Here is a 24249-nt window from a genome sequence, read left to right on the forward strand (position 1 = left end):
AAAATTGATCATTTTTAAAGTGCACAGTTTTTAGTGGCATTAAGTACATAATATTGTTGGGCAGTCATCACTATCATCCATCTCATCTGTAAAGTGTCTTTAATTTTGTATAGCTGTAACTCTGTATCCATTAGATAATAACTTGCCATTACCTTCTTCTCTTACTTCTTGGTAACCACCAATCTATTTTTATCTGTATGAATTTGACTTACTTTAGGTACCGCATATAAGTGGAATCATGTAGTATTTGTTCTTGGTTGTTTGTGTTTTTAGGGTCATAGGTAAGAAACCATTGTCTAATCCAAGGTAACAAGGATTTATACTTACTTTTCTTCTAAAAATATTATACTTTTAACTCCTACACATTGGTCTTTGATTCATTTTTAGTTAATTTTTGAAGAGAATGCAAAGTAGGTGTCCAGCTTTCCATTGCATATAGATATTCAGTTGTTTTAGCACCATTTTGGGGGAAGGATTATAATTTTTTTCCTCATTGATTTGTCTTGGTACCCTTGTTGGAATAATTATCTGTTAAATACAGAATACAGTTACATCACTTCATTGTTTTTTAATGTTAGAAATTTATATAGTTTTTTCCTAATTAGTGTGACAAGAGACTATTTTTTATTGATTTTTATTTTTCTGTTTTCAGTTTCATTGATTTCTGTTCTTTATTTTTTCCTTTCTTTTTAATATGGGCTATATTATTATTTCTAGTTTCTTAAGGTGGGTGCTGTCATTGAGTTGAGTTACTTCTTTTCCAGTATGTTTTCTGCTATAATTTTCCCTTAAGTGTTAACTTTTGTTGCATCTCATAGCTACTAATTATGTTGTTTTCATTTTCATTTAGTTATACTATTTTCTAATTTCTCCTTCGTTTCTCTTTCTTCTTTGACTCATAGGGATTTTCAGTTCAGTTCAGTTGCTCAGTCGTGTCCGACTCTTTGCGACCCCGTGAATTGCAGCACGCCAGGCCTCCCTGTCCATCACCAACTCGCGGAATTCACCCAGACTGATGTGCATCAAATCATTGATGCCATCCAGCCATCTCATCCTCTGTCATCCCCTTCTCCTCCTGTCCCGACTCCCTCCCAGCATCAGGGTCTTTTCCAATGAGTCAGCTCTTCTCATGAGGTGACCAAAGTATTGGAGTTTAAGCCTCAGCATCAGTCCTTCCAATGAAAACCCAGGACTGGTCTCCTCTAGGATGGACTGGTTGGATCTCCTTGCAGTCCAAGGGACTCACAAGTCTTCTCCAGCACCACAGTTCAAAAGCATCAATTCTTTGGCACTCAGCTTTCTTCACAGTCCAACTCTCTCACATCCATGCATGACCACTGGAAAAAACAGCCTTGACTAGATGGACCTTTGTTGACAAAGTAATAACTCTGCTTTTTAATATGCTATCTAGGTTGGTGATAACTTTTCTTCCAAGGAGTAAGCGTCTTTTAATTTCATACCTGCAGTCACCATCTGCAGTGATTTTGGAGCCCAAAAAAACAAAGTCTGACACTGTTTCCACTGTTTCCCCATCTATTTCCCATGAAGTGATGGGACCAGAAGCCATGGTCTTCGTTTTCTGAATGTTGAGCTTTAAGCCAACTTTTTCACTCTCCTCTTTCACTTTCATCAAGAGGCTTTTGAGTTCCTCTTCACTTTCTGCCATAAGGGTGGTGTCATCTGCATATCTGAGGTTATTGATATTTCTTCCGGCAAACTTGATTCCAGCTTGTGCATCTTCCAGCCCAGCGTTTCTCATGATGTACTCTGCATATAAGTTAAAGAAGCAGGATGACAATATACAGCCTTGACGTACTCCTTTTCCTATTTGGAACCAGTCTGTTCCATGTGTTGCTTCCTGACCTGCATATAGGTTTCTCAAGAGGCAGGTCAGGTGGTTTGGTATTCCCATCTCTTTCAGAATTTTCCACAGTTTATTGTGATCCACACAGTCAAAGGCTTTGGCATAGTCAATAAAGCAGAAATAGATGTTTTTCTGGAACTCTCTTGCTTTTTCCATGATCCAACGGATGTTGGCAATTTGATCTCTGGTTCCTCTGCCTTTTCTAAAACGAGCTTGAACATCAGGAAGTTCACGGTTTATGTACTGCTGAAGCCTGGCTGGAGAATTTTGAGCATTACTTTACTAGCGTGTGAGATGAGTGCAATTGTGTGGTAGTTTGAGCATTCTTTGGCATTGCCTTTCTTTGGGATTGGAATGAAAACTGACCTTTTCCAGTCCTGTGGCCACTGCTGAGTTTTCCAGATTTGCTGGCATATGGAGTGCAGCACTTTCTTCTTCTTTTTTTTTAAAAATTTTTTTTTTAAATTTTATTTTTAAACTTTACATAATTGTATTAGTTTTGCCAAATATCAAAATGAATCCACCACAGGTATACATGTGTTCCCCATCCTGAACCCTCCTCCCTCCTCCCTCCCCATACCATCCCTCTGGGTCGTCCTAGTGCTCTAGCCCCATGCATGCAGTATTGTGCATCGAACCTGGACTGGCATCTTGTTTCATACATGATATTTTACATGTTTCAATGCCATTCTCCCAAATCTTCCCACCCTCTCCCTCTCCCACAGAGTCCACAAGACTGTTCTATACATCAGTGTCTCTTTTGCTGTCTCGTACACAGGGTTATTGTTACCATCTTTCTAAATTCCATATATATGCATTAGTATACTGTAATGGTGTTTTTCCTTCTGGCTTACTTCACTCTGTATAATAGGCTCCAGTTTCATCCACCTCGTTAGAACTGATTCAAATGTATTCTTTTTAATGGCTGAGTAATACTCCATTGTGTATATGTACCACAGCTTTCTTATCCATTCATCTGCTGATGGAGATCTAGGTTGCTTCCATGTCCTGGCTATTATAAACAGTGCTGCGATGAACATTGGGGTACACGTGTCTCTTTCCTTCTGGTTTCCTCAGTGTGTATGCCCAGCAGTGGGATTGCTGGATCATAAGGCAGTTCTATTTCCAGTTTTTTAAGGAATCTCCACACTGTTCTCCATAGTGGCTGTACTAGTTTGCATTCCCACCAACAGTGTAAGAGGGTTCCCTTTTCTCCACACCCTCTCCAGCATTTATTATTTGTAGACTTTTGGATCGCAGCCATTCTGACTGGTGTGAAATGGTACCTCATAGTGGTTTTGATTTGCATTTCTCTGATAATGAGTGATGTTGAGCATCTTTTCATGTGTTTGTTAGCCATCTGTATGTCTGCTTTGGAGAAATGTCTATTTAGTTCTTTGGCCCATTTTTTGATTGGGTCATTTATTTTTCTGGAGTTGAGCTGTAGGAGTTGCTTGTATATTTTTGAGATTAGTTGTTTGTCAGTTGCTTCATTTGCTATTATTTTCTCCCATTCTGAAGGCTGTCTTTTCACCTTGCTAATAGTTTCCTTTGATGTGCAGAAGCTTTTAAGGTTAATTAGGTCCCATTTGTTTATTTTTGCTTTTATTTCCAATATTTTGGGAGGTGGGTCATAGAGGATCCTGCTGTGATGTATGTCAGAGAGTGTTTTGCCTATATTCTCCTCTAGGAATTTTATAGTTTCTGGCCTTATGTTGAGATCTTTAATCCACTTTGAGTTTATTTTTGTGTATGGTGTTAGAAAGTGTTCTATTTTCATTCTTTTACAAGTGGTTGACCAGATTTCCCAGCACCACTTGTTAAAGAGATTGTCTTTAATCCATTGTATATTCTTGCCTCCTTTGTCAAAGATAAGGTGTCCATATGTGTGTGGATTTATCTCTGGGCTTTCTATTTTGTTCCATTGATCTATATTTCTGTCTTTGTGCCAGTACCATACTGTCTTGATGACTGTGGCTTTGTAGTAGAGCCTGAAGTCAGGTAGGTTGATTCCTCCAGTTCCATTCTTCTTTCTCAAGATTGCTTTGGCTATTCGAGGTTTTTTGTATTTCCATACAAATTGTGAAATTATTTGTTCTAGCTCTGTGAAGAATACTGTTGGTAGCTTGATAGGGATTGCATTGAATCTATAAATTGCTTTGGGTAGTATACTCATTTTCACTATATTGATTCTTCCAATCCATGAACATGGTATATTTCTCCATCTATTAGTGTCCTCTCTGATTTCTTTCACCAGTGTTTTATAGTTTTCTATATATAGGTTTTTGCTGACTGTATAGAGCTTCTCCATCTTTGGCTGCAAAGAATATAATCAGTCTGATTTCGGTGTTGACCATCTGGTGATGTCCATGTGTAGAGTCTTCTCTTGTGTTGTTGGAAGAGGGTGTTTGCTATGCCCAGTGCATTCTCTTGGCAAAACTCTATTAGCCTTTGCCCTGCTTCATTCCGTACTCCAAGGCCAAATTTGCCTGTTACTCCAGGTGTTTCTTGACTTCCTACTTTTGCATTCCAGTCCCCTGTAATGAAAAGGACATCTTTTTTGGGTGTTAGTTCTAAAAGGTCTTGTAGGTCTTCATAGAACCATTCAGCTTCAGCTTCTTCAGTGTTACTGGTTGGGGCATAGGCTTGGATCACCATAATATTGAGTGGTTTGCCTTGGAAACGAACAGAGATCATTCTGTTGTTTTTGAGATTGCATCCAAATACTGCATCTCAGACTCTCTTGTTGACCGTGATGGCTCTCCATTTCTTCTAAGGGATTCCTGTACACAGTAGTAGATATAATGGTCATCTGAGTTAAATTCACCCGTTCCAGTCCATTTTAGTTTGCCGATTCCTAGAATGTCAACGTTCACTCTTGCCATCTCCTGTTTGACCGCTTCCAATTTGCCTTGATTCATGGACCTAACATTCCAGGTTCCTTTGCAATATTGCTGTTTACAGCATCAGACCTTGCTTCTATCACGAGTCACATCCACAACTGGGTATTGTTTTTGCTTTGGCTCCATCCCTTCATTCTTTCTGGAGTTATTTCTCCACTGACCTCCTGTAGCATATTGGGCACCTACTGACCCGGGGAGTTCTTCTTTCAGTATCCTATCATTTTGCCTTTTCATACTGTTCATGGGGTTCTCAAGGCAAGAATACTGAAGTGGTTTGCCATTCCCTTCTCCAGTGGACCACATTCTGTCAGACCTCTCCACCATGACCCGTCAGTCTTGGATGGCCCCACACGGTATGGCTTAGTTTCATTTGAGTTAGACAAGCTGGGTCCATGTGATCAGATTGGCTAGTTTACTGTGAGTATGGTTTCAGTGTGTCTGCCCTCCGATGCCCTGTCGCAATACCTACCATCACTTGACTTTCTTTTACCTTGGACATGGGGTATCTCTCGATGGCTGCTCCAGCAAAGCACAGCCGCTGCTCCTTACCTTGGACGTGGTCGCCCCTCTTGACCTTGAACGTGGAGTAGCTCCTCTCAGCCTTCCTGCACCCGTGCACCCGCCGCTCCTTGGACGTGGGGTTGCTCCTCTCGGTTGCCGCCCCTGACCTTAGGCCTGGGGTAGCTCCTCTCAGCTGCCGGCCCTAACCTTGGACGTGGGGTAGCTCGTCTTGGCCACTGCCCCTGATCTCTGACGTGGGGTAGCTCCTCTCAGCTGCCGCTCCTGACCTTGGACGTGGGATAGCTCCTCTCGGCGGCTCCTGGGCTGTCACAGCCTGGCGCTCTCGGTCACTGCCCCGACCTTGGCCATGGGGTAGAAACATGCTATTATTTTGAGATATTTGGGGATTTTGAGACAATTCTTTTAATGTTGATTTCTGACTTAATTCTATCATGGTCACAATTTTTATTACTTGAATCTTTAAAAATTTATTGTTATTCTTTCCAAGAAACTTTTTCCAAATAACTGTTTTTAGGCCATTTACTACATATATATACATATATACATATGTACGTATGTATAGTTGTTTAAATATACTACCTTGCTGTTGTTAAAAATTTTTCATATATATGTATTTTTGTTCACTTTTCTCTCTATCCTGCCTTCTTTTGAACTCAGTATTTTTTTCTTTTTTATGTTTTATTTTATTTCTGTTGTTGGCTTATTAAATGTCAATTTTAAACAGTGATTCCTTTTAGGATTTGACTTATTACAGGGTGTCTTGAAATTATACCACTTCACATGTAGTGTAAGAACCTTACGTCATTGTATTTCCCTCTTCCTAATTGTTGTGCTAGTATTATCTTTCACTTCTGTGTATGTTATAAACTTCACAGTATATTAATGTTGTTTTTGTTTTAAATAGTCAATTTTCTTTTAAAGAGATATCACAACTAAGGGGAAAAAGTCTTTTATATTTACCCTGATTTTCCAGTCCTGGTGCTTTTCATTTGTTTGGTTAGATCCAGAGTTCCAACCAGTATGGTTTTTCTTTTGTCTGAAGAATTTCTTTTTAACGTTTCTTATAGTCTATTTCTGTTGGTGATGACATCTTTCAACGTTTATAGTTAGAAGTCATCTTTATTTCACTAGACAGTTTCTTTCAGTACAAAGATAAACTTCACTGTCTTGTGTCAGTTCCAGGGACTAGTCTCCTTTCAATCTTATTGTCATTTTTCTCTGTTCTCCTTTTTTTTAAAAAACAAGTTATTAATTTTTGGTTGTGCCGGATCTTTCTTGCTGTGCTCAGGTGTTCTCTAGTTGTGGTGAGTGGGTGCTGCTCTTCATAGTGGTGGCTTCTCTTGTTGTGGGCTCTAGGCCCTCCGGCTTCAGTAATTGCGGCTGGCAGGCTCTAGAGCATGTGGCACGGGCTTAGTTGCCCAGCGGCATGTGGGGTCTCTCTGGAGCAGGGGTTGAAACTGCATTGCCTGCATTGGCAGGCAGATTCTTTTTTTTGTTGTTAAATATTTATTTAATTCTTCATTTGACTGCACCAGGTCTTAGTTGCAGCATGTGGGATCTAGTTCCCTGACCAGGGGTTGAACTTGGGGCCCCTGAATTGGGAGCCTGGAGTCTTAGCCGCTGGACCAGCAGGGAAGTCCTGCAGGCAGATTCATAACCACTGGACCAATCATCAGGGAAGACCCCAATTATATTATTGCTTATTACTATTTTTGTGCTTTGGTGGTAATTTATATCTATTGTATCATTATTGTAGAAACACTATGTAATGTTTAATGTGCTGCTATGTATCTCTTCTCATCTTTGCACTCAGTGATATTGCTTGATAGCTTGAAATTGGCCATGGGTAGGAATATTCACACCAGAGTCACTGGAAACCCTGTGAACCAGGAACTATAAACCACTAACTGTCCTTGGTTTTTGCACATTTCCTGGTATACCCCTTGCTGTGGGTAGGAGTGATTTTCCAGGCCTTGGATATACTGCATATACTTATGAGTGGTCAGCTCAAGACTTGAGGAGGATCTCTGTAGATCTTCTGAGGTCTTGCTGTCTTTGATGCTCCTTTCTCTCTGGTACAAGTGTTCTGGAAACCTTAGCTACCTGAGTCTCCCCAGATTCCATGCTTTGTCTTAACACTGGGAGACTGGTTTGCCTGAGATCACCCTCCTCGCTCTGCAGTCTGGAAACTCAGTCAGGAAGCTGGGGCTATTAAAGGCTTTGCTTTATTTGTTTCTTCTCTTTCGTTGATCACTGTTCTGTGTTGTCTGGTTTCAAGTGTCTGAAAAACATTTTTGTACAGTTTGCCCAGATTTTCAGTTGTTTTGAATAGGAACGTACCTCTCATCTCTGTTACTCTGTCTTGGCCAGAAGTTGAAGTCCCTTGAAAGGGTTTTAGACAAGAGAGTGACAGAAATGTGCACCTTAGACTTCTCTGTAGACCATGAATTTGTAAGGAGCAAGACTTAAAGGAACCAATTACAAGTCAGGTGGATTAGTTGAAGTAGGAAATGATGAAGGTCTAATATTGGTCATGCCCTTCATAACACTCAGTTCAGTTCAGTTGCTCAGTCGTGTCTGACTCTTTGTGACCCCATGAACCGCAGCACGCCAGGACTCCCTGTCCGTCACCAACTCCTGGAGTTTACCCAGACCCATGTCCATTGAGTCAGTGATGCCATCCAACCATCTCATACTGTGTTGTCTCCTTCTCCTCCTGCCCTCAGTCTTTCCCAGCATCAGGGTCTTTTCAAATGAGTCAGTTCTTCACATCAGGTGGCCAAAGTATTGGAGTTTCAGCTTCAACATCAGTCCTTCCAGTGAACACCCAGGACTGATCTCCTTTAGGATGGACTGGTTGGATCTCCTTGCAGTCCAACAGACTCTCAAGAGTCTTCTCCAACACCACAGTTCAAAAGCATCAATTCTTTGGCATTCAGCTTTCTTCACAGTCCAACTGTCACATCCATACATGACCACAGGAAAAACCATAGCCTTGACTAGATGGACCTTTGTTGACAAAGTAATAATGTCTCTGCTTTTTAATATGCTGTCTAGGTTGGTCATAACTTCATGACACTAGAGATGGGGAAATTTGAAATTTAGTGAAATTAGATTTGAGAAATGTACAAGGGGAATAATCTGCTTTAGGGTTTGTAGAAGTGTGGGTCCTGAGCTCAATCACCTGCAGTGAGTGTGATAAAAATGAGGACTCTGTGCCCTGCCCCAACTTCATTGAATCTGAAATTCTAAGGAGGTTTAGAAATTTGCATTAAATCCCTAGGGTAATGCTTTTTGTAGCATTAAAGTTTCTTCAGAAGAAAGTGATGGAATTTTTTTCAAAGTGTGAGCCTCATCTTTGGGGGAACCGCTGCACTGGAATGACCTAAAGTAGTTAATTAAAAATATTTATGCTTGCCATGTCCAGAACTGCTGAATCTAAAGTTTGGAAAGCAGTATAAAAAAGTTCAAAAACCAGCATTCTTCAGTACTTTGGAGGCATAAACTTACTGAACTTCACAGTAACCCTGAAGTGTAGTGGGCAGGTGTTACGTCTCCTATTTTATAGACGAAATGCAAAAGGGCAGTGTGGTTTTCTCATGATCAAAGAGTTAGATTGATGGTGGGTAGAGAATCATATTTGTGTCTCCTTCCACCAAATCTGATGCTCTTTCTATGTCCTTTATGTTGCCTGTGAAATATGCTTATCTCTGAAACCTGTAGGAGGCATCCAACACATTGAACCTCTGGTTCTAAACAACTTAGGGAGCCAGGATGTTGTCATCTTCCTGATCATACTTTGTACCAAGTGAAAATTCACTTCAACTCTTTGTAGCAAGTAACGATGATACACTTAATTGTTTAGGAAAAGTATTTATGTCTTTGACCATTATCTTCATGCTTTTTATAACCAGCTTTGACTGCCTCTCTCTGTTTTCTTTTAAAATAATTTAAAGTGTAGTGTGTGTGTTTAATATTTTCGATTATAACTGAGGAATTGGATGTCAAATGTCTGTGTTGTAACCTTTGTTCTGAGTTTTTTCCCAAAGGTCTTAGAAAAGTAAAAATATATATATATATATTATAATTTAGATTGCATTTAGCCTAGATTGTACAGTTTTACTTTTATAGTAAGTGTGTAGCATATAACTTTGCTGTGTCAATAGAACTGATACGTTTTCTAGTGAGATTTTTTTTGTAGTCTTTTGAAGTGATTTCACATGTGCTGTGAATCTGAGATCCTGTAATCTGTTTAACACAGTAGTACTAGTGTTAGACTGCAAATAGTAGGAAAAGCAATTCTTTTCAGTCAGGATTGGTTTTTGGAATTGGTTTTGGAATTCTTGAATAGTCAATGAATTTTGTTAGTACGTGAACACAAGCAAAGCTCTGTGGAAAGGCATAAATAAGGCCTTAGGAATGGGATTTAAATGGTTTGTTTTCTATTTTGTGTGCTTTAAAAGGACAGAATAGCTAACCTTTTTAAACTTCTGGAGCAAGTTACTATATTTAAATAATATAAAATTTAAAATTATGGTAGCTTGTCGCAATTCTTAATAGTTTACCTGCTCCAAAAGCATATAGTTTTGTGTAGAATCTTAAATTTGAAATGCTTAGTGAATGAAATGAAGACTGCTGTGTAGTGTAAGGAATGTAAGAAGAGTTTTGACTAGTTTAACTCATTTTTACAAGAGCATTTATATCAACTTTTAAATTTAGGAATACTTAGATGTGTATTAAATTTTTTTGTGACATTACCTAATGTGTTTCTTAACATTTGAAAACAGATGAGGGAATTCTCTGGTGGTCCAATGGTTAGGACTCTATGCTTTCACTGCAGGGGAACTCTGGTTGATCCCTGGTTGGGGAACTAGGATCCCACAAGCCATACTGTGCAGTTAAAAAAAAAAAAAACAAAAAAGAAAACAAATGGAATCGAAATGAAGTGTTTGAGGATAGATATTAGTATTTCTTAATCACTATCTACTCTATTATTCTGTTTCTCCAATTAAAAAAGTTGAGATATAATTGACATTGTGTATTTTATTTTACAGTTTTCTACGGTATTTTAGTGAACATCTCCAGTAACAAATTTTATACACAAAATAGACCATCTGCATTTTCTGTGTAGATTTTTACTTTTTATTATACAGGAATTTGGAATGGTAAACTATGTTGAATCATTTTAGAATGCCACTGATAAATTCTGTGACATATATGACATTTTTAAGCTTATTTTTTCACTAGTAAATGGGTAGAAATGACTTAAAGTTTTATATAATGCTTTTCATTATCATTGTAAGCACTTTGATATGTTTCTCACTTGCAACCTGTAACCAAGGATATATTTTTAGGAAGCTTACATGTAAGGAACATTTGCACAGCTACATGTTGATTTATTTCTTCACTTATTCTGTCACATTTATTTCCTATTTATAGTCAAAATAACAGGAACAAATTAGTCACAGAGGGATAATCTAACCAATACAAAAATATTAGCTTAAAAGAAAACAAATGTTTTAAAGTCATGTTTAGGGGAAAGTCATGATCTTTTTTACTGCATTCTTAAGTTTTCTAGATTTATTCTCCAATATTATCATAAAACACAAAAAAGTACTTTTCTATTAATATCTGAGAAATTGCAGACTTGTGGCAAGTGAGGCATATTTATATTGGTAGTCAGAAAAGGAATCTAAGTTCTAAAACTGATACAAATTTTAATGTAGAATGAAATTTTGAAATATTTTATGTGGGCACTGTGAGAAGAATTTATAAAAGAATTAAGAAATCCTTTTAGTCTGTTAAAGTAACATTTTATAGTGAAATAAAAGGAATTATTTGTGAAATTTATTTAAAAATGCAATGTGCTGTGTGTTTAGAAATACTGTCAGTTTTATCCACAAATCTGCAAATAATAACACACCCATAGTGACTATATTGTGGTTTTCCTTCACAGATATCAAGTTGTGCTAGTTCAACCATATAAATAATTAATACCTGAAGTCTCAATGTAAAATGGACATTAACAGTGATGACAGATAAATGCAGACGCTTGGAAATCAAACACTAGGTGAAACACTTAAAAGAAAGGTAAGAAAAAAATGTAATCTTAAGGCCAAGTGTGCTTTAGTTAGCACAAGTAAGTGACTGAAGTAATTTCTTTTTCAGTGTATTAGGTTTTTCAGAAGCCTAATCTGCCTAACCATTTGCATGACCCTGTTTATCTTAATACTGGTAGGACTCAGCTGTAAGTATCAGTTTTCTGAAAATAACAGTTGCAGATCTCCTTGCCTGGCAAATATAATGGATGATGTTTCTACAGCAATCCCTATCCAAATAGGATAGTAACCTGACTGGTTGGAACTTGAAAGAGTACTGAAATGGGCGTGCTAGGGAATACTCAGAGACACATCCTAAAGGGTGGATCTTCTTTGGTTCTGTTGATTGCTACCATCACCACACACCATACAATGCAATGCGTTACCATGTTTGTGAAAGGATTTCAGGGTTGAGTACAAAGGAGTTGGCAGTTGGAATGTGTTATAAGAAGAGTGAAGTTTCAAGTCAAGTGTTACTTTTTTATAGGCCCATTTTTTACTGTGTACCCTCATGTTAATTTAGAACATTCTTTAATGTAGCATTAAATAATTTTATTTAGACAATTTTCCTACCTTGTGCTTTTCAAGAATTTGCAAGGCATATCTGGGAGAGGTTGCATCTAGAGATATTAAATATTAGCCTTGTTCCAGTCTTACTGACCGAAACTGTGCTATTATTTATTTTTGCTATCTATTGATAGTTTACAAAGCTTGATAATTGCATCAGTTTTTTATTTTTAAAACTTAAATTTTTTTTTTATATTTTCAAATTACAATACTTTACCAAAAATACTGTCACTTTTAGAATATCTAGTTTTATGTTTATAGTAAAGTGACAGTTCCTATCATAAACCTTGCCAGTCTTTTTCGTGGTGTTCCTCCTTATTTTCAAATGCGCACTCATCATAACCCATTTGGCCAGCTTCTCTGAAAAGGATATTGTAATACATTATTATAAAGTAAAATTAAAATTAATCAGATTGTCCAAGAAATGCATTGTAATTAGGCTAATTAAAATACCTAGTCTATTGGGTACCAGAGCCAGAAAATCCTTATTGTTTTTGTTGAAAATCCATATGCCAAAAATAATAGAAATTTCCCTTTATAAAAAATTTCCCTTTGTAAAGTCCTGTAACACTTCATTACAATTATCATGTATATATAGAAGATTCGGTTGATTCTTTGTTGTACGTAACCTAAATTATTTTTGTTGTTCAGTCCTCAGTTTTAAATACTAGAAGGCCAAACTTTGGGAAGGCCTCTAGAATAAGAGTAAGAGATTATAAATTCTGTATGAGAAATTTTATAAAGGGCAGTCTTTGGGTCATCTCAGGACAATATTGCCTTAGACTCTAGAAAAGAACTGAGTCACATTTTGACTCAAAATAATATTGAGTTGTAAAGATTTAGTATATTTCAAACTTTTTGATTTGTTTTTATTAGTTTCTAAAAATCCTTTTCCAGTTTCTTGTTATTTCTAAGGCTACAAAGTTAATGAGAATTACCAAAGTGTTACTGAAATCTGTTAGCATAAGTTAATTTGCTTCTTTAATTCTTTTTTTTTTATTATTTTATTTTAAAGAAAGGAATTTAGGAAGTTCTAGTATTCTCCATGGCTGAAGCTGAGAGTCTGAAACCCTGATGCTTAAGCTCTATTCTAGATCATAGCTTCAACTCCTTCAGGATATAAGGAAAAGAGATAATATTTCCACAATGATAGATCTTTGGTTGTACAGGTAAGTTATTTAGTTTTGCAGTAGTGAAGACAACTATAGTTTGTTTGTTTGCTTGTATTTAAGGAGAGGAGACTTGTTATTTTTATATACTTCCTTTGGTGTGTGGAAAATTGTGCAGTCTGGGTAGCTGTTCGTAGGAATGTGGAGCTATAGGGAATTGGGTAGGAATGAAATATTTTCCCAACAAGGGATACATGAAATGACTCGAAGTACATTAGAATCTCTAAAGCATTATACCTTTCAGTACTTGAGGTATTGGGCAGTATGTGATTCCTTGACTTCTCTTTCTCCCCACTTACCTTTTTAAGTGTATATACATTCACCTCTGTCTATCTGTATTTGTCTGCCTATCTCTTTCTCTCTATTTCTCTGAAAGGGGAAGCAAGAAGAGATCCCTTTAAACAAGAGGTCAAGATAGTGTGTAATAGAGTTCCCAGGCTTCAAAGAGACTAATATTAAGAACCTTAAGTTGAATTGCATAGCTGCATCCCCAGGTCTCACTCTCCTTCTTTCAACCTTATAGATACTTTTGACATTGTAGATAATGGTGTAATTGTTCAACTGAAGAAATTTGTCTTAAGAGAATTGTATGACAAGGATAGTTCCTACACCATTATTAAACAGTTCCTATTCCTGTTCTAGACAAATAGAAAAAGAATCTTTAGTGACACTTCCTATTGCTTTTGCTCTTCTAACCTTTCACTTTGGTTTGTCTACGTGATATCATGACCAGTTTCCTAAAAATTGTTCAGTTAATAAAACTAAATAACCATCAGCTAGAATATTGATGTTAATGAAGGAGTGCCAGTCCCTCAGTTCCCAAAAAAAACTGTTCTACTTCAGTAATTATAGTGGAACAAAAGCTTATAGGTAGTGCTTTTGATTTCTTTCTCTTAAGTAAAGGTGATAGCTGCAGTAGTGTTTCATTAGGTGGAGCATTTTAGTTTCCTTTCAGTTCTTATTGAAGCAGTTACACAGATATGATCACAGGGGCTGGAAATTTATTATCTGAAACAAAGCTGATACTATTTCAGAGTGTTTCAGAATCCCATAATTAGATTTGAGAATCCTATAATTAGGTTCTATAATTAGATTCAAATTTGGGAGAGGATAGTTCAACAGTAAACAAATGGGTAAGATATGTGAAATTGTAGGCAGGATTTGGGCCTTAATGTGAATGGACAGGCTAAAATTTAATTGACTGTCCTTTTCAGGTATGTCCTGCAATAGGATGAAAACTTATGAGGGTGGGGAAGAGAAGAATCCCAGTAATTGATTATATTCTCTTCCCTCTATTGTAGAAAATGCCATATTCGTCAGTTTGTGGGTAATACAGGAAAAACTTGATTCTAGTTGCTAGATTGGATTTTGTCTTTATGAATCTTTTAACCAACAGATTCCCTCAATTCTAAAACTAGAGTGATTAAATTTCCAGTTCCAATTGGATACTGGCTAATGTTTTCATCATGTCAACTATTTGGTTAACTAACAGGGGTATTTTCTGAGATACTTTGTAAATGAGTTTCTTTTCCTTTAGCAGTTTAATTTTTGGCAGAAATATTTTGTACTCCAAACCTCTTCACTGAATTTTTTTAGTAACTCTTGTGTTATGTAGCTAAAATGAGGAAGACAACTGGTTTAGTCTATAATACTTTGCAGTGCATAGCAAAACAATATTGAGACTTGGTTGAGATAATCAGAGCATTGTTAATCTCTATTTAGTAGTTGAATTTTGCACTCAAGTTTATCAGGTAACTATAGAAAATACGTGTCTTTATAAATTCTTATTCAAAAATAGAAAAGATAATGAAGAAAAAGATTAACACAGAAGAAAAAATCATTAGAGGGAAGAATGTTAAAATTTCATTTCACTCTAATCTTCAGAATTTTAATCAACTTAATGTCTTAAGTATATGCAATATGTTAATTTCATGCAAGAGATTTTTATAATCCTCTATTTAGTGCTTCCTTAGCCAAAGTGATCATGGTTTTATTAAGTTTTTATTAGAATCAGATAAAGAACTAAAGGATAAATGGCCTAATTTAGTTTGAAACTTGGTATATTTTAATAGACTTCTGTCTGATGCAGTGGTCTAAGGCAGTGCATCTTAACCTAACAGACATTTAATCACCTGGGAATCTGGTTAATCAAAAGGTCTAGGGCAGGGCCTGATATTCTGCATTTCTAACAAGCTTCCAATAGATGCCCATGGTGCTAGTTCTCAGGCCACTTACTTTAAGGACAGTAAATATGAATCACCAAATTATGTACAAAATACTCTATATTTTAAAAAACATTTTATTAGATTATAGTTCATTTACATTGTTGTGTTAGTTTCAGGTGTTTAGGTCAACACTCTGAGTTGCAAGAGTTTGAAGTAGCCCAAGTGTTCATGTCACAAAGCAGTTTTGCTTTAAATGTGGCCCAATAGCATAAGGTTTGAGAACTCTAAAACTTGCACTTCATTTTAGTTGTGAATGGAATAAAAAGATTTTGAGGGAACAAAAGAAATGAAAACAGTTCTAATATTTCATGTTTGTAAGTATTTTGATTACTGGAATGGTGAAGAAATAAAATAGGCCCTCATTATCATCATAGTTGGTCTTTTATAATGATATATATATATATTTGTTAGTAGTTTTCTTTACTATTAATAATGGAATTGTTTCATTGATAATGATAAGGCAGAAATTTTGCTTTCAATTTGGATTGGTGTGGAAAGAAAAGGACTAGGAATGCCTGTTACAGAATCATTTGAAGTTTTGTATGCCCTTGATTGGCATCCATATTTTAAAAAATAAAGATGAACAGTTTTTTTGTGTGTGTTTATAAAATATTACTATTGCCAATATTATTTTTGAACCATAAATCGTGAATATAATCAAATTTGCATTAAAGATACTTGCATTAGATTTTATAAATAAAGTTAGTGAAATTAAAGTATTATGTTTTCTTTGTTATATTTACACAGGTATCGAATATTTAAAAATCTATAGTCTTCAAATTTGAAAGCTTCAGATTTAGGTACATGGATCAAATGCATTGATTTTAATATTTTTTAGTTTGTGTTCTTTTGAAACATCATTTGAAGTTTAACTTAAATTATATGTAATTTAAAATAGATATTTATGGATCATTCAGTGTTTATTACCTGTGAATAAAGAGAGACTGTAATCTTAATAACAAGATTTTAACTAAAGAGAATTATACATGAGGTCTGACTAAATGAGTCCCAAAACAGTAGAAATTTGCTTTAAAAAACAAAATTCTGATTGATGTTCCATGTTTATTGTTCACATGATTGCTATGGAATTCTCTAGAACAAATTTTCATGCTTTAATCTTAGGTCCAATTTTTTGAGTCATCTTGTAATCTTGTAATCTAGTCTTACAAGATTAGAAAAAATTGTTAATTAAAAATTTAGACATATACCATACTCTGAAACAAAACTAAATCCAACCAACTTACATATTTTACAGGATACTTTTTCACTTTATCAGCAGGCAGGAACAAGAAGACAGTTTCTTTTTTTTTTTTTTTTTTGTATGTGGTAGCATGTTGCTATATCTTCTGTAGTTCCTAATAACCTTTCTGTTATACTTCTAAGATAAGGCAAAGGAGAGACTGTATTTGATTTGTGGGGAGAGGGGGTAGAATGGCATTTGGAGAGTTAAAGGAGAGTGAGCCTGTGGGAAGGCCGGCAAAAGGGAGGAGGGAAGAGGGTCCTGGGCAGCTATGTCCTACAGCCATTACTGGCTTCTTTCTCTGTCCATCCTGCACTCCATTCGAAGTTAGGCAGTAAAGGGACAAAGTATGTTTTGAAGGCTAAAACAGAAGAGGTGCAGAAAAATGGAGACTTGGATTCTTAATAGCTCCTTTATTCTGCTTGTTGGGAGAACGTTGGAAAATAATCATTAAATCACTCAGGTTATCGAGATGGATAAAATAGGGCAGTATTCTATTTCCTGCTCATTTGTATTATATCAATAGAAATAGCAGAACATCCGCATGAACCTGCTCATATCCTCAACATGTGTTAATACTGTGACATACACATATACTCAAGAGTTCAAAGAAGGAAAAAATGGGGTTATATGTGTATTCTTGATTTCTTAAATGTAGTGTATGTTTGGCAGGTGTGCTTCTTTCCCTTTTTCTTCTGTCCTCTTTAGAATATTTCCTTTCACTTGCTAATTTGTAGTTGTACTTCTAGAGACTAGGGTGTCTTGACTTTGCTCTATATTGCTCTTAGCAGGTATTCAGTACAACCTAGGGTTATGATTTCTATCCATCTGCTTAGTTACAGAAAATTTTACTGCAATCCAAATTTTTTAGATACCATGTAGTTTGTTATCAAAAGATTTGACCTGAAACTCGTTTTAGTAAGAGTGAATTAGAGCAGAGCCTGTCTTTTTACCTCCCAGAAATGTTTTGAGAAAACATGAGAAGTGATTGGGTTAGTTTATGTGATAGCTGTTATATAAATTTGAGATTATTATTTTAATAACCAAGATGCAGTCCTGTCTTTGAGAGAGATCTTTCTGGGCCTTTTGCCCCTGAATATCTGAGAAACATACACACAGCAAGAAAGGTTAAGAGCTTATTAGCTGCGTGGTTTTAGAGGTATTACTTACACTGTATATATGCTTCAGTCTCTACACATGAAATAGGAGTGATAATAAGTACTTTTTCTTTCTTTCTTTGGCTCTACCAGGTCTTAGTTGCATGTGGGATCTAGTTCCCTGACCAGGGATCGAACCTGGGCCCCCTGCTTTAGGAGTGCAGAGTCTTAGTCCCTGGATCACCAGGGAAGTCCCAATAAGTACTTATTCTAATTGCTGTTAGACTTAAGTGAGTTAATGTATTTAAAGCATAGAGATCCCTGAAACATATAAGTGCCTTATAACTGTTAGCTATTATTAACACTTTGGGAAATGTTAATAAAATAAATTATATCACATTATTTATTAATATTGGCTATACCTGGATTAAAAAGTTATAGTTTTATACTTTTGTTTTAGGATATTAACTATTACCTTTTTCTCATTATTTTGTTTACGTTTTTGAAGGTTTCCCAATGAGTGGATCATGATGACCGTATTGTAGGGACTTGCCATAGTATGGCTGCTTCCCGATCTACTCGTGTTACAAGATCAACAGTGGGGTTAAACGGCTTGGATGAATCTTTTTGTGGTAGAACTTTAAGGAATCGTAGCATTGCTCATCCTGAAGAAATCTCTTCTCATTCTCAAGTACGATCAAGATCACCAAAGAAGAGACCAGAGCCTGTGCAAATTCAGAAAGGAAATAATAATGGAAGAACTACTGATATAAAACAGCAGAGTGCTCGAGAGTCATGGGTAAGCCCTAGGAAAAGAGGACTTCCTTCTTCAGAAAAAGATAACATAGAAAGGCAGGCTGTAGAAAATTGTGAGAGAAGGCAAACAGAACCTGTTTCACCAGTTTTAAAAAGAATTAAGCGTTGCCTTAGATCTGAAGCACCAAACAGTTCAGAAGAAGATTCACCTATAAAATCAGACAAGGAGTCAGTAGAACAGAGGAGTACAGTAGTGGACAATGATGCAGATTTTCAAGGGACTAAACGAGCTTGTCGATGTCTTATACTGGATGATTGTGAGAAAAGGGAAATTAAAAAGGTGAATGTAAGTGAGGAAGGGCCACTTGATTCTACAGTAGTTGAAGAAATCACAGGCTATTTGGCTGTCAATGGTGTTGATGACAGTGATTCAGCTGTTATAAACTGTGATGACTGTCAGCCTGACGGGAACACTAAACAAAATAGCACTGGTTCCTATGTGTTGCAGGAGAAATCAGTAGCTGAAAATGGGGATTCGGATACCCACGCTTCAATGTTCCTTGATAGTAGGAAGGAAGATGGTTATATAAACCATAACGTGCCTTGCACAGATTCAGAAGTGCAGGTCAAGTTGGAGGACCACAAAGTAGTAACTGCCTGCCTGCCGGTGGAACGTGTTAATCAGCTGACTACTGAGCCAGCTACAGGCCCCTTTGCTGAAATTCATTCATCTTTAAGGGATTCTGAGGAGGAAGTAGATGTGGTGGGAGATAGCAGTGCCTCAAAGGAGCAGTGTAATGAGAGCACCAATAATGCCCTGGACACGAGTCTTGAGAGTATGCCAGTCTCCGGAGAACCAGAACCATCTTCTGTTCTAGACTGTGTTTCGACTCAAATGATGTCTTTATCAGAACCTCAAGAACATCGGTATACTCTGAGAACTTCACCACGGAGGGCAGCCCCTACCAGAGGTAGTCCCACTAAAAACAATTCTCCTTGCAGAGAAAATGGACAATTTGAGGAGAATAATCTCAATCCCAGTGAAACAAATGCAACTGTTAGTGATAATATAAGTGAGTCTCTCACAAATCCTGGTGAAGTTTCTCACAGTGAAAAAGGCATATGTTGTGACTCTGAAAATTATGGGAGTGAAGGACTAAGTAAGCCATCCTCAGAGGCAAGACTCAATGCTGGACATTTGCCATCTGCCAAAGAGAGTGCCAATCCGCACATTACAGAAGAGGAAGATGATGATCCTGATGTTTATTACTTTGAATCAGATCATGTGGCACTGAAACACAACAAAGAGTATGTGTAAATATGGTAACCATGAATTCTGCTTTGTTTATTAATCCCTAAGTTTCCAGTATCTATTCATAAATGTCTGTAGCATTTTTATTATAACTAAAATTAATGCTTTTAACTGAAATTTTGGGTTTCACACAATAATATTCTCAACTCTTAAAAAATCTTCAAAAAAAAGAGCTTTTTTAAAATCCAGCTTTATTAGTAGTCTTCTCAATGGCGATGTAATTTTCCAGTTTTGAGATTTCACACTTTCTCAGTTAGACATGTGGAAACATGATTGATGGTATTTTACTTTTTAATAAGTTTTTTATCATTTTAGTTAATTTATAAACTGGAAACCTCTTTAGTTATCCCAGTATACTTTGATTTATAGTTATAGAGCGTTATGAATTGTATATGCCTTCCATAGAATATAGAATAGACATCATCCAAATAAGGGAAATCTGACAGGCTACAAATCTACATTTATCTTAGTTACTTATAATTCCAGTTAAAACTTTTGATTTAAAAAATGTGCTTTATGCATCATCATTGACTTTTGTGATGTAGAGAAGTATTACTATTAGTACTGTGACAGCTAATTGTATGTTGTAATTGTCTTACTAGCAAGAGTCAGTCTACACTATAGTTTACATAAAGCGTTTGAGAAAGGTTTTTCCTAATTCTAAATTATAGGGAGACTATCTTAAAATACTGTTTGTTCTCAACTTTGTCATAAAGGTACTTTTTAAAATGAAGAATTCACTGTCCAGATTTATCACAGTTTTGCTTAGATTTTCTATACAGTATTCTGGGTAGTAACACAAAAGAATTGGAGCTACCTTTGTCTAAATCAGGAAAGGAACTGTTAACAAAAGTGTTTATCATAAATATGATCAGCAGCAGTAAAAGACAGACTTACATATGAGTTAATCAGTTTTACTTCTACAGAATAGGCTTTTGAATTATTATCACAACCAGATTACCTAGACTGTGTAAAGTACTTATTTGAGGAACCTTTTTTAATATTTTTGTTCTGACAGTTGTCAGAGTCTGCTATATATTGGATGAAAGTATCAAATCCTGCTTGTAGAATATAATAATCTTTTACCATGCCTTATAAATAGTTTAGATTCGTTTTTGATAACATGGTAGTCTTTTAGCATAGATCTCTTTTCTGAAAATTTCCTTCTGTTTTCTTTATAAATAGCATTTTAATATTGTGTTTAATAGATCATTTTGTCTGAGCATTTTACTTATTTTGTGGAACTATTAGCATTTTCATGTATTTAAAATGTTTGAAGTCCATTGTGAGGTGAAAAAACAATTCATTAAGTGAAGTTTTTTTCAATTTGAGATGAGTTGAATTCTTACCATTAGTACACATGTATCAGTTTTCAAAAGTAGAGTTGTTTTTCTGCAGGCACTAGGAAACAGAGTATATGTCTTGTCCAAATACCAAGAACTCAGGAAGTATGCATATTTACAAAATGATACCTATTAATTCTATTTTTTGCTTTTTATTGTTTCTTTGCTAAAAAAAGTTACTCTCTCATTAAGGTTTAGCTGGTTATTAACATGGAAAGTATTTTCCCACTGAAACATTGTTACTTTTTTAGTACATGCTCTTCTAGTGATTCTGAAGAATGATGTTCCTATAAAAACAATTATCTAAAGATAGTGGCCATAATATTTGAAGAGTGAGGTGCATATTCTTAAACCTGTGAAAATGAGAGCAATATGGTTTCATGGGTTGCTTAGGATATAGAGTCCTTTGGAATTTGGAGGATAGTTGCTTTACTAGGACAGTGTTCTCAAGTTAAATTAGTGCCTTGTTGGTTGATTTTGGGCAAAAATAAATCATTCCTTCTAGCTTTTTTGCCTTTTCCCAGATCTTTTGAAAATAGCACCTCTTGACACTTTAGTTTTAACTTTTTTCCCCCAAAGGAAGCAAATCAGGAGAAGTGAGATGGAGAGGGAGCATCTAGATTAGCATCTTGGTTAAAGATAATCTAAGGAAAATTGGGAGGCGATGCTTGATCATATCATATGTAATCTCTTTCATTAAAATCCCTGTTCCTATGCTTTTTATCTAGAATCAAGAGTTGGTTAGATTAAATATTTTGGTTTTGACTCTTTTTATCCAAATTGTCATTGTTAAAAATAGCATCACGATACCTGTCTAATGCTTTTAATTCTCAAGTAAATTTCTGGTGGTTGGAAAGTGTTGTTAAAAGGTACTTTGGGGAAAGAAAAAAAAAAAAAGACACTTGGAATAGATGGGTTACTGTCCTCCTGCACATGCAGACTTCACTGGTAGGGAGTGAGTACTTCCTGATAGCCAATTTAGAAAATATATTATGAATAGAAGACACTGAGTGTGATGTAGTTCTTTGTCTGGAGCCAGGAGGCCATAACTCTTATTTATTCAAGTTGCAGTTTTCTGAATTAACATTCACTGATTAACAACCTTCTAGCATTCATCAGTGCTGCAGTCCATGAGGTCGCTAAGAGTTGGACACTATGGATCGACTTCACTTTCACTTTTCACTTTCATGCATTGGAGAAGGCAATGGCACCCCACTCCAGTGCTCTTGCCTGGAGAATCCCAGGGACGGGGGAGCCTGGTGGGCTGCCGTCTGTGGGGTCGCACAGAGTCGGACACGACTGAATCGATTTAGCAGCAGCAGCAGCATTCATCCTATAATTTATCTTGTTTGCAAGGATATCACAAATAGGGTCATTAGTCACCTGTAAATGTTTGAAAAGGTATTGTGTGTCTAAGTCCTAGATTTAGACCCTCTTCATGGCAATTCGGAGAAGGCGATGGCACCCCACTCCAGTACTCTTGCCTGGAAAATCCCATGGACGGAGGAGCTTGGTAGGCTGCAGTCCATGGGGTTGCTAAGAGTCGGACACGACTGAGCGACTTCACTTTCACTTTTTACTTTCATGCATTGGAGAAGGAAATGGCAACCCACTCCAGTGTTCTTGCCTGGAGAATCCCAGGGACGGGGGAGCCTGGTGGCCTGCCGTCTATGGGATTGCACAGAGTCAGACAGGACTGTAGCGACTTAGCAGCAGCAGCATGGCAATTAGGCCATAAATGCAGATATTTTGGGTGCTTGCCCTGTTGCCTCTCTAGATGCCATCCCTCTTCTCCAGCACATAAGCCCCTAGGTGCTTTTATATATTTATTTTTTCAAATGGAGAACTCCACTGTGAGCAAGGGGTAAAGTATTTTCTTCTCTGGCAAGATTCCAGCTGTGGATTATTTTATTAGAATATGTCTTAAAGATTAGGGGTTAGAAGATCAAAAAGACATGTACTTTATCTCAAGACACTCTCATCTTCAAGGTTGATAGAGTCTGTTAAAGTGGCAGATAATACCTACTGCTGAGTCGCTTCAGTCGAGTCTGACTCTGTGCGACCCCATAGATGGCAGCCCACCAGGCTCCCCCATCCCTGGGATCCTCCAGGCAAGAACACTGGAGTGGGTTGCCATTTCCTTCTCCAGTGCATGAAAGTGAAAAGTGAAAGTGAAGTCGCTCAGTCGTGTCCGACTCTCAGCGACCCCATGGACTGCAGCCTACCAGGCTCCTCTGTCTGTGGGATTTTCCAGGCAAGAACACTGGAGTGGGGTGCCATTGCCTTCTCCAAGATAATACCTAATGATCCCCTTTTGGCCTAAATAACAAGACTGAGATCATGTGCTTACCTTTGGATTGCCCTTTTGGGGAATTGATCTTTTGCTGATTTTGAATCAGAAGCACTGAAACTGACCTCTAAATTTTGAAATTCTGGTTCTTTGGAGAGTAGATATATAAACTTTTAGGTCCTGGCCTTTATTTTATTTTTTAAGCTTTTTATTTTATATTGGAGTATAGTGATTAACAATGTTGTGATAGTTTCAAATGGTCCTGGGCTTTAATGTTCAGAGCTTTCCTTCTATTCACTGGAAAATAAATTTTCAAATGATAATGTGATTTGGTCAGTTGCCTCTCAATTCTCATTGTATCAATATAAGAATACTTAAGTAAAATTGTATTTGAAGGGCCTTGGTTAGCTTCATGTATGCTTTTATGAACAGAAGATAAAAAATCAGATTTACGGTTCCTAGATTTTTGAGGTCTTAGAAAAGATTTAGCTTACTGATAATATTGCTAATGTTTATACTGATTTTTAAGTTTCTAGATAATTAAAGTGTAAGAGTAAAACAGTTTTTGCTCTTCTAAGTATTGCTCATGTAGTCTTCAGGTAAGAATCTTATTTTTAAATTATATTAAATTGCAAGAATTACAGTTTCAACCTTGATTCTCTAAAAACATTAATGTACTAAATAATTATGATATGTCCTTCTGTTGCACAGTGCTTATGAAGAATCAATTGATATTTCATCAGCTTCAGAAGCTACATAGGAAAATCCTCATGAGTTCTTCTAGATTCACTACTTTCTTTGACATTAGTTTTATTGTTAGTCACAGTAATTTCTCTTGAAGGGCCAGAAAACTCCCAAGAACA

General features: G+C 36.5%; 1 protein-coding gene across 6 annotated transcripts in view; it reads left to right on the forward strand.

The window, feature by feature from the left end:
• The window catches only part of ZZZ3 (zinc finger ZZ-type containing 3), a 123874-nt gene that overhangs the window by 37476 nt on the left and 62149 nt on the right, over positions 1 to 24249 (forward strand). For 4 of the 6 annotated variants that reach the window (XM_005204412.5, XM_010803398.4, XM_005204413.5 and 1 more), the window contains 3 exon segments: positions 11246 to 11379; positions 12970 to 13123; positions 18194 to 19749. In XM_005204412.5, the coding sequence (XP_005204469.1) occupies positions 18245 to 19749 (1505 nt within the window). In that variant the 5' untranslated portion in view covers positions 11246 to 11379; positions 12970 to 13123; positions 18194 to 18244. 6 annotated transcript variants of the gene reach the window in all.

Source organism: Bos taurus, chromosome 3 (genome assembly GCF_002263795.3).
Source record: "Bos taurus isolate L1 Dominette 01449 registration number 42190680 breed Hereford chromosome 3, ARS-UCD2.0, whole genome shotgun sequence".
Classification (NCBI taxonomy): Eukaryota; Metazoa; Chordata; class Mammalia; order Artiodactyla; family Bovidae; genus Bos; species Bos taurus.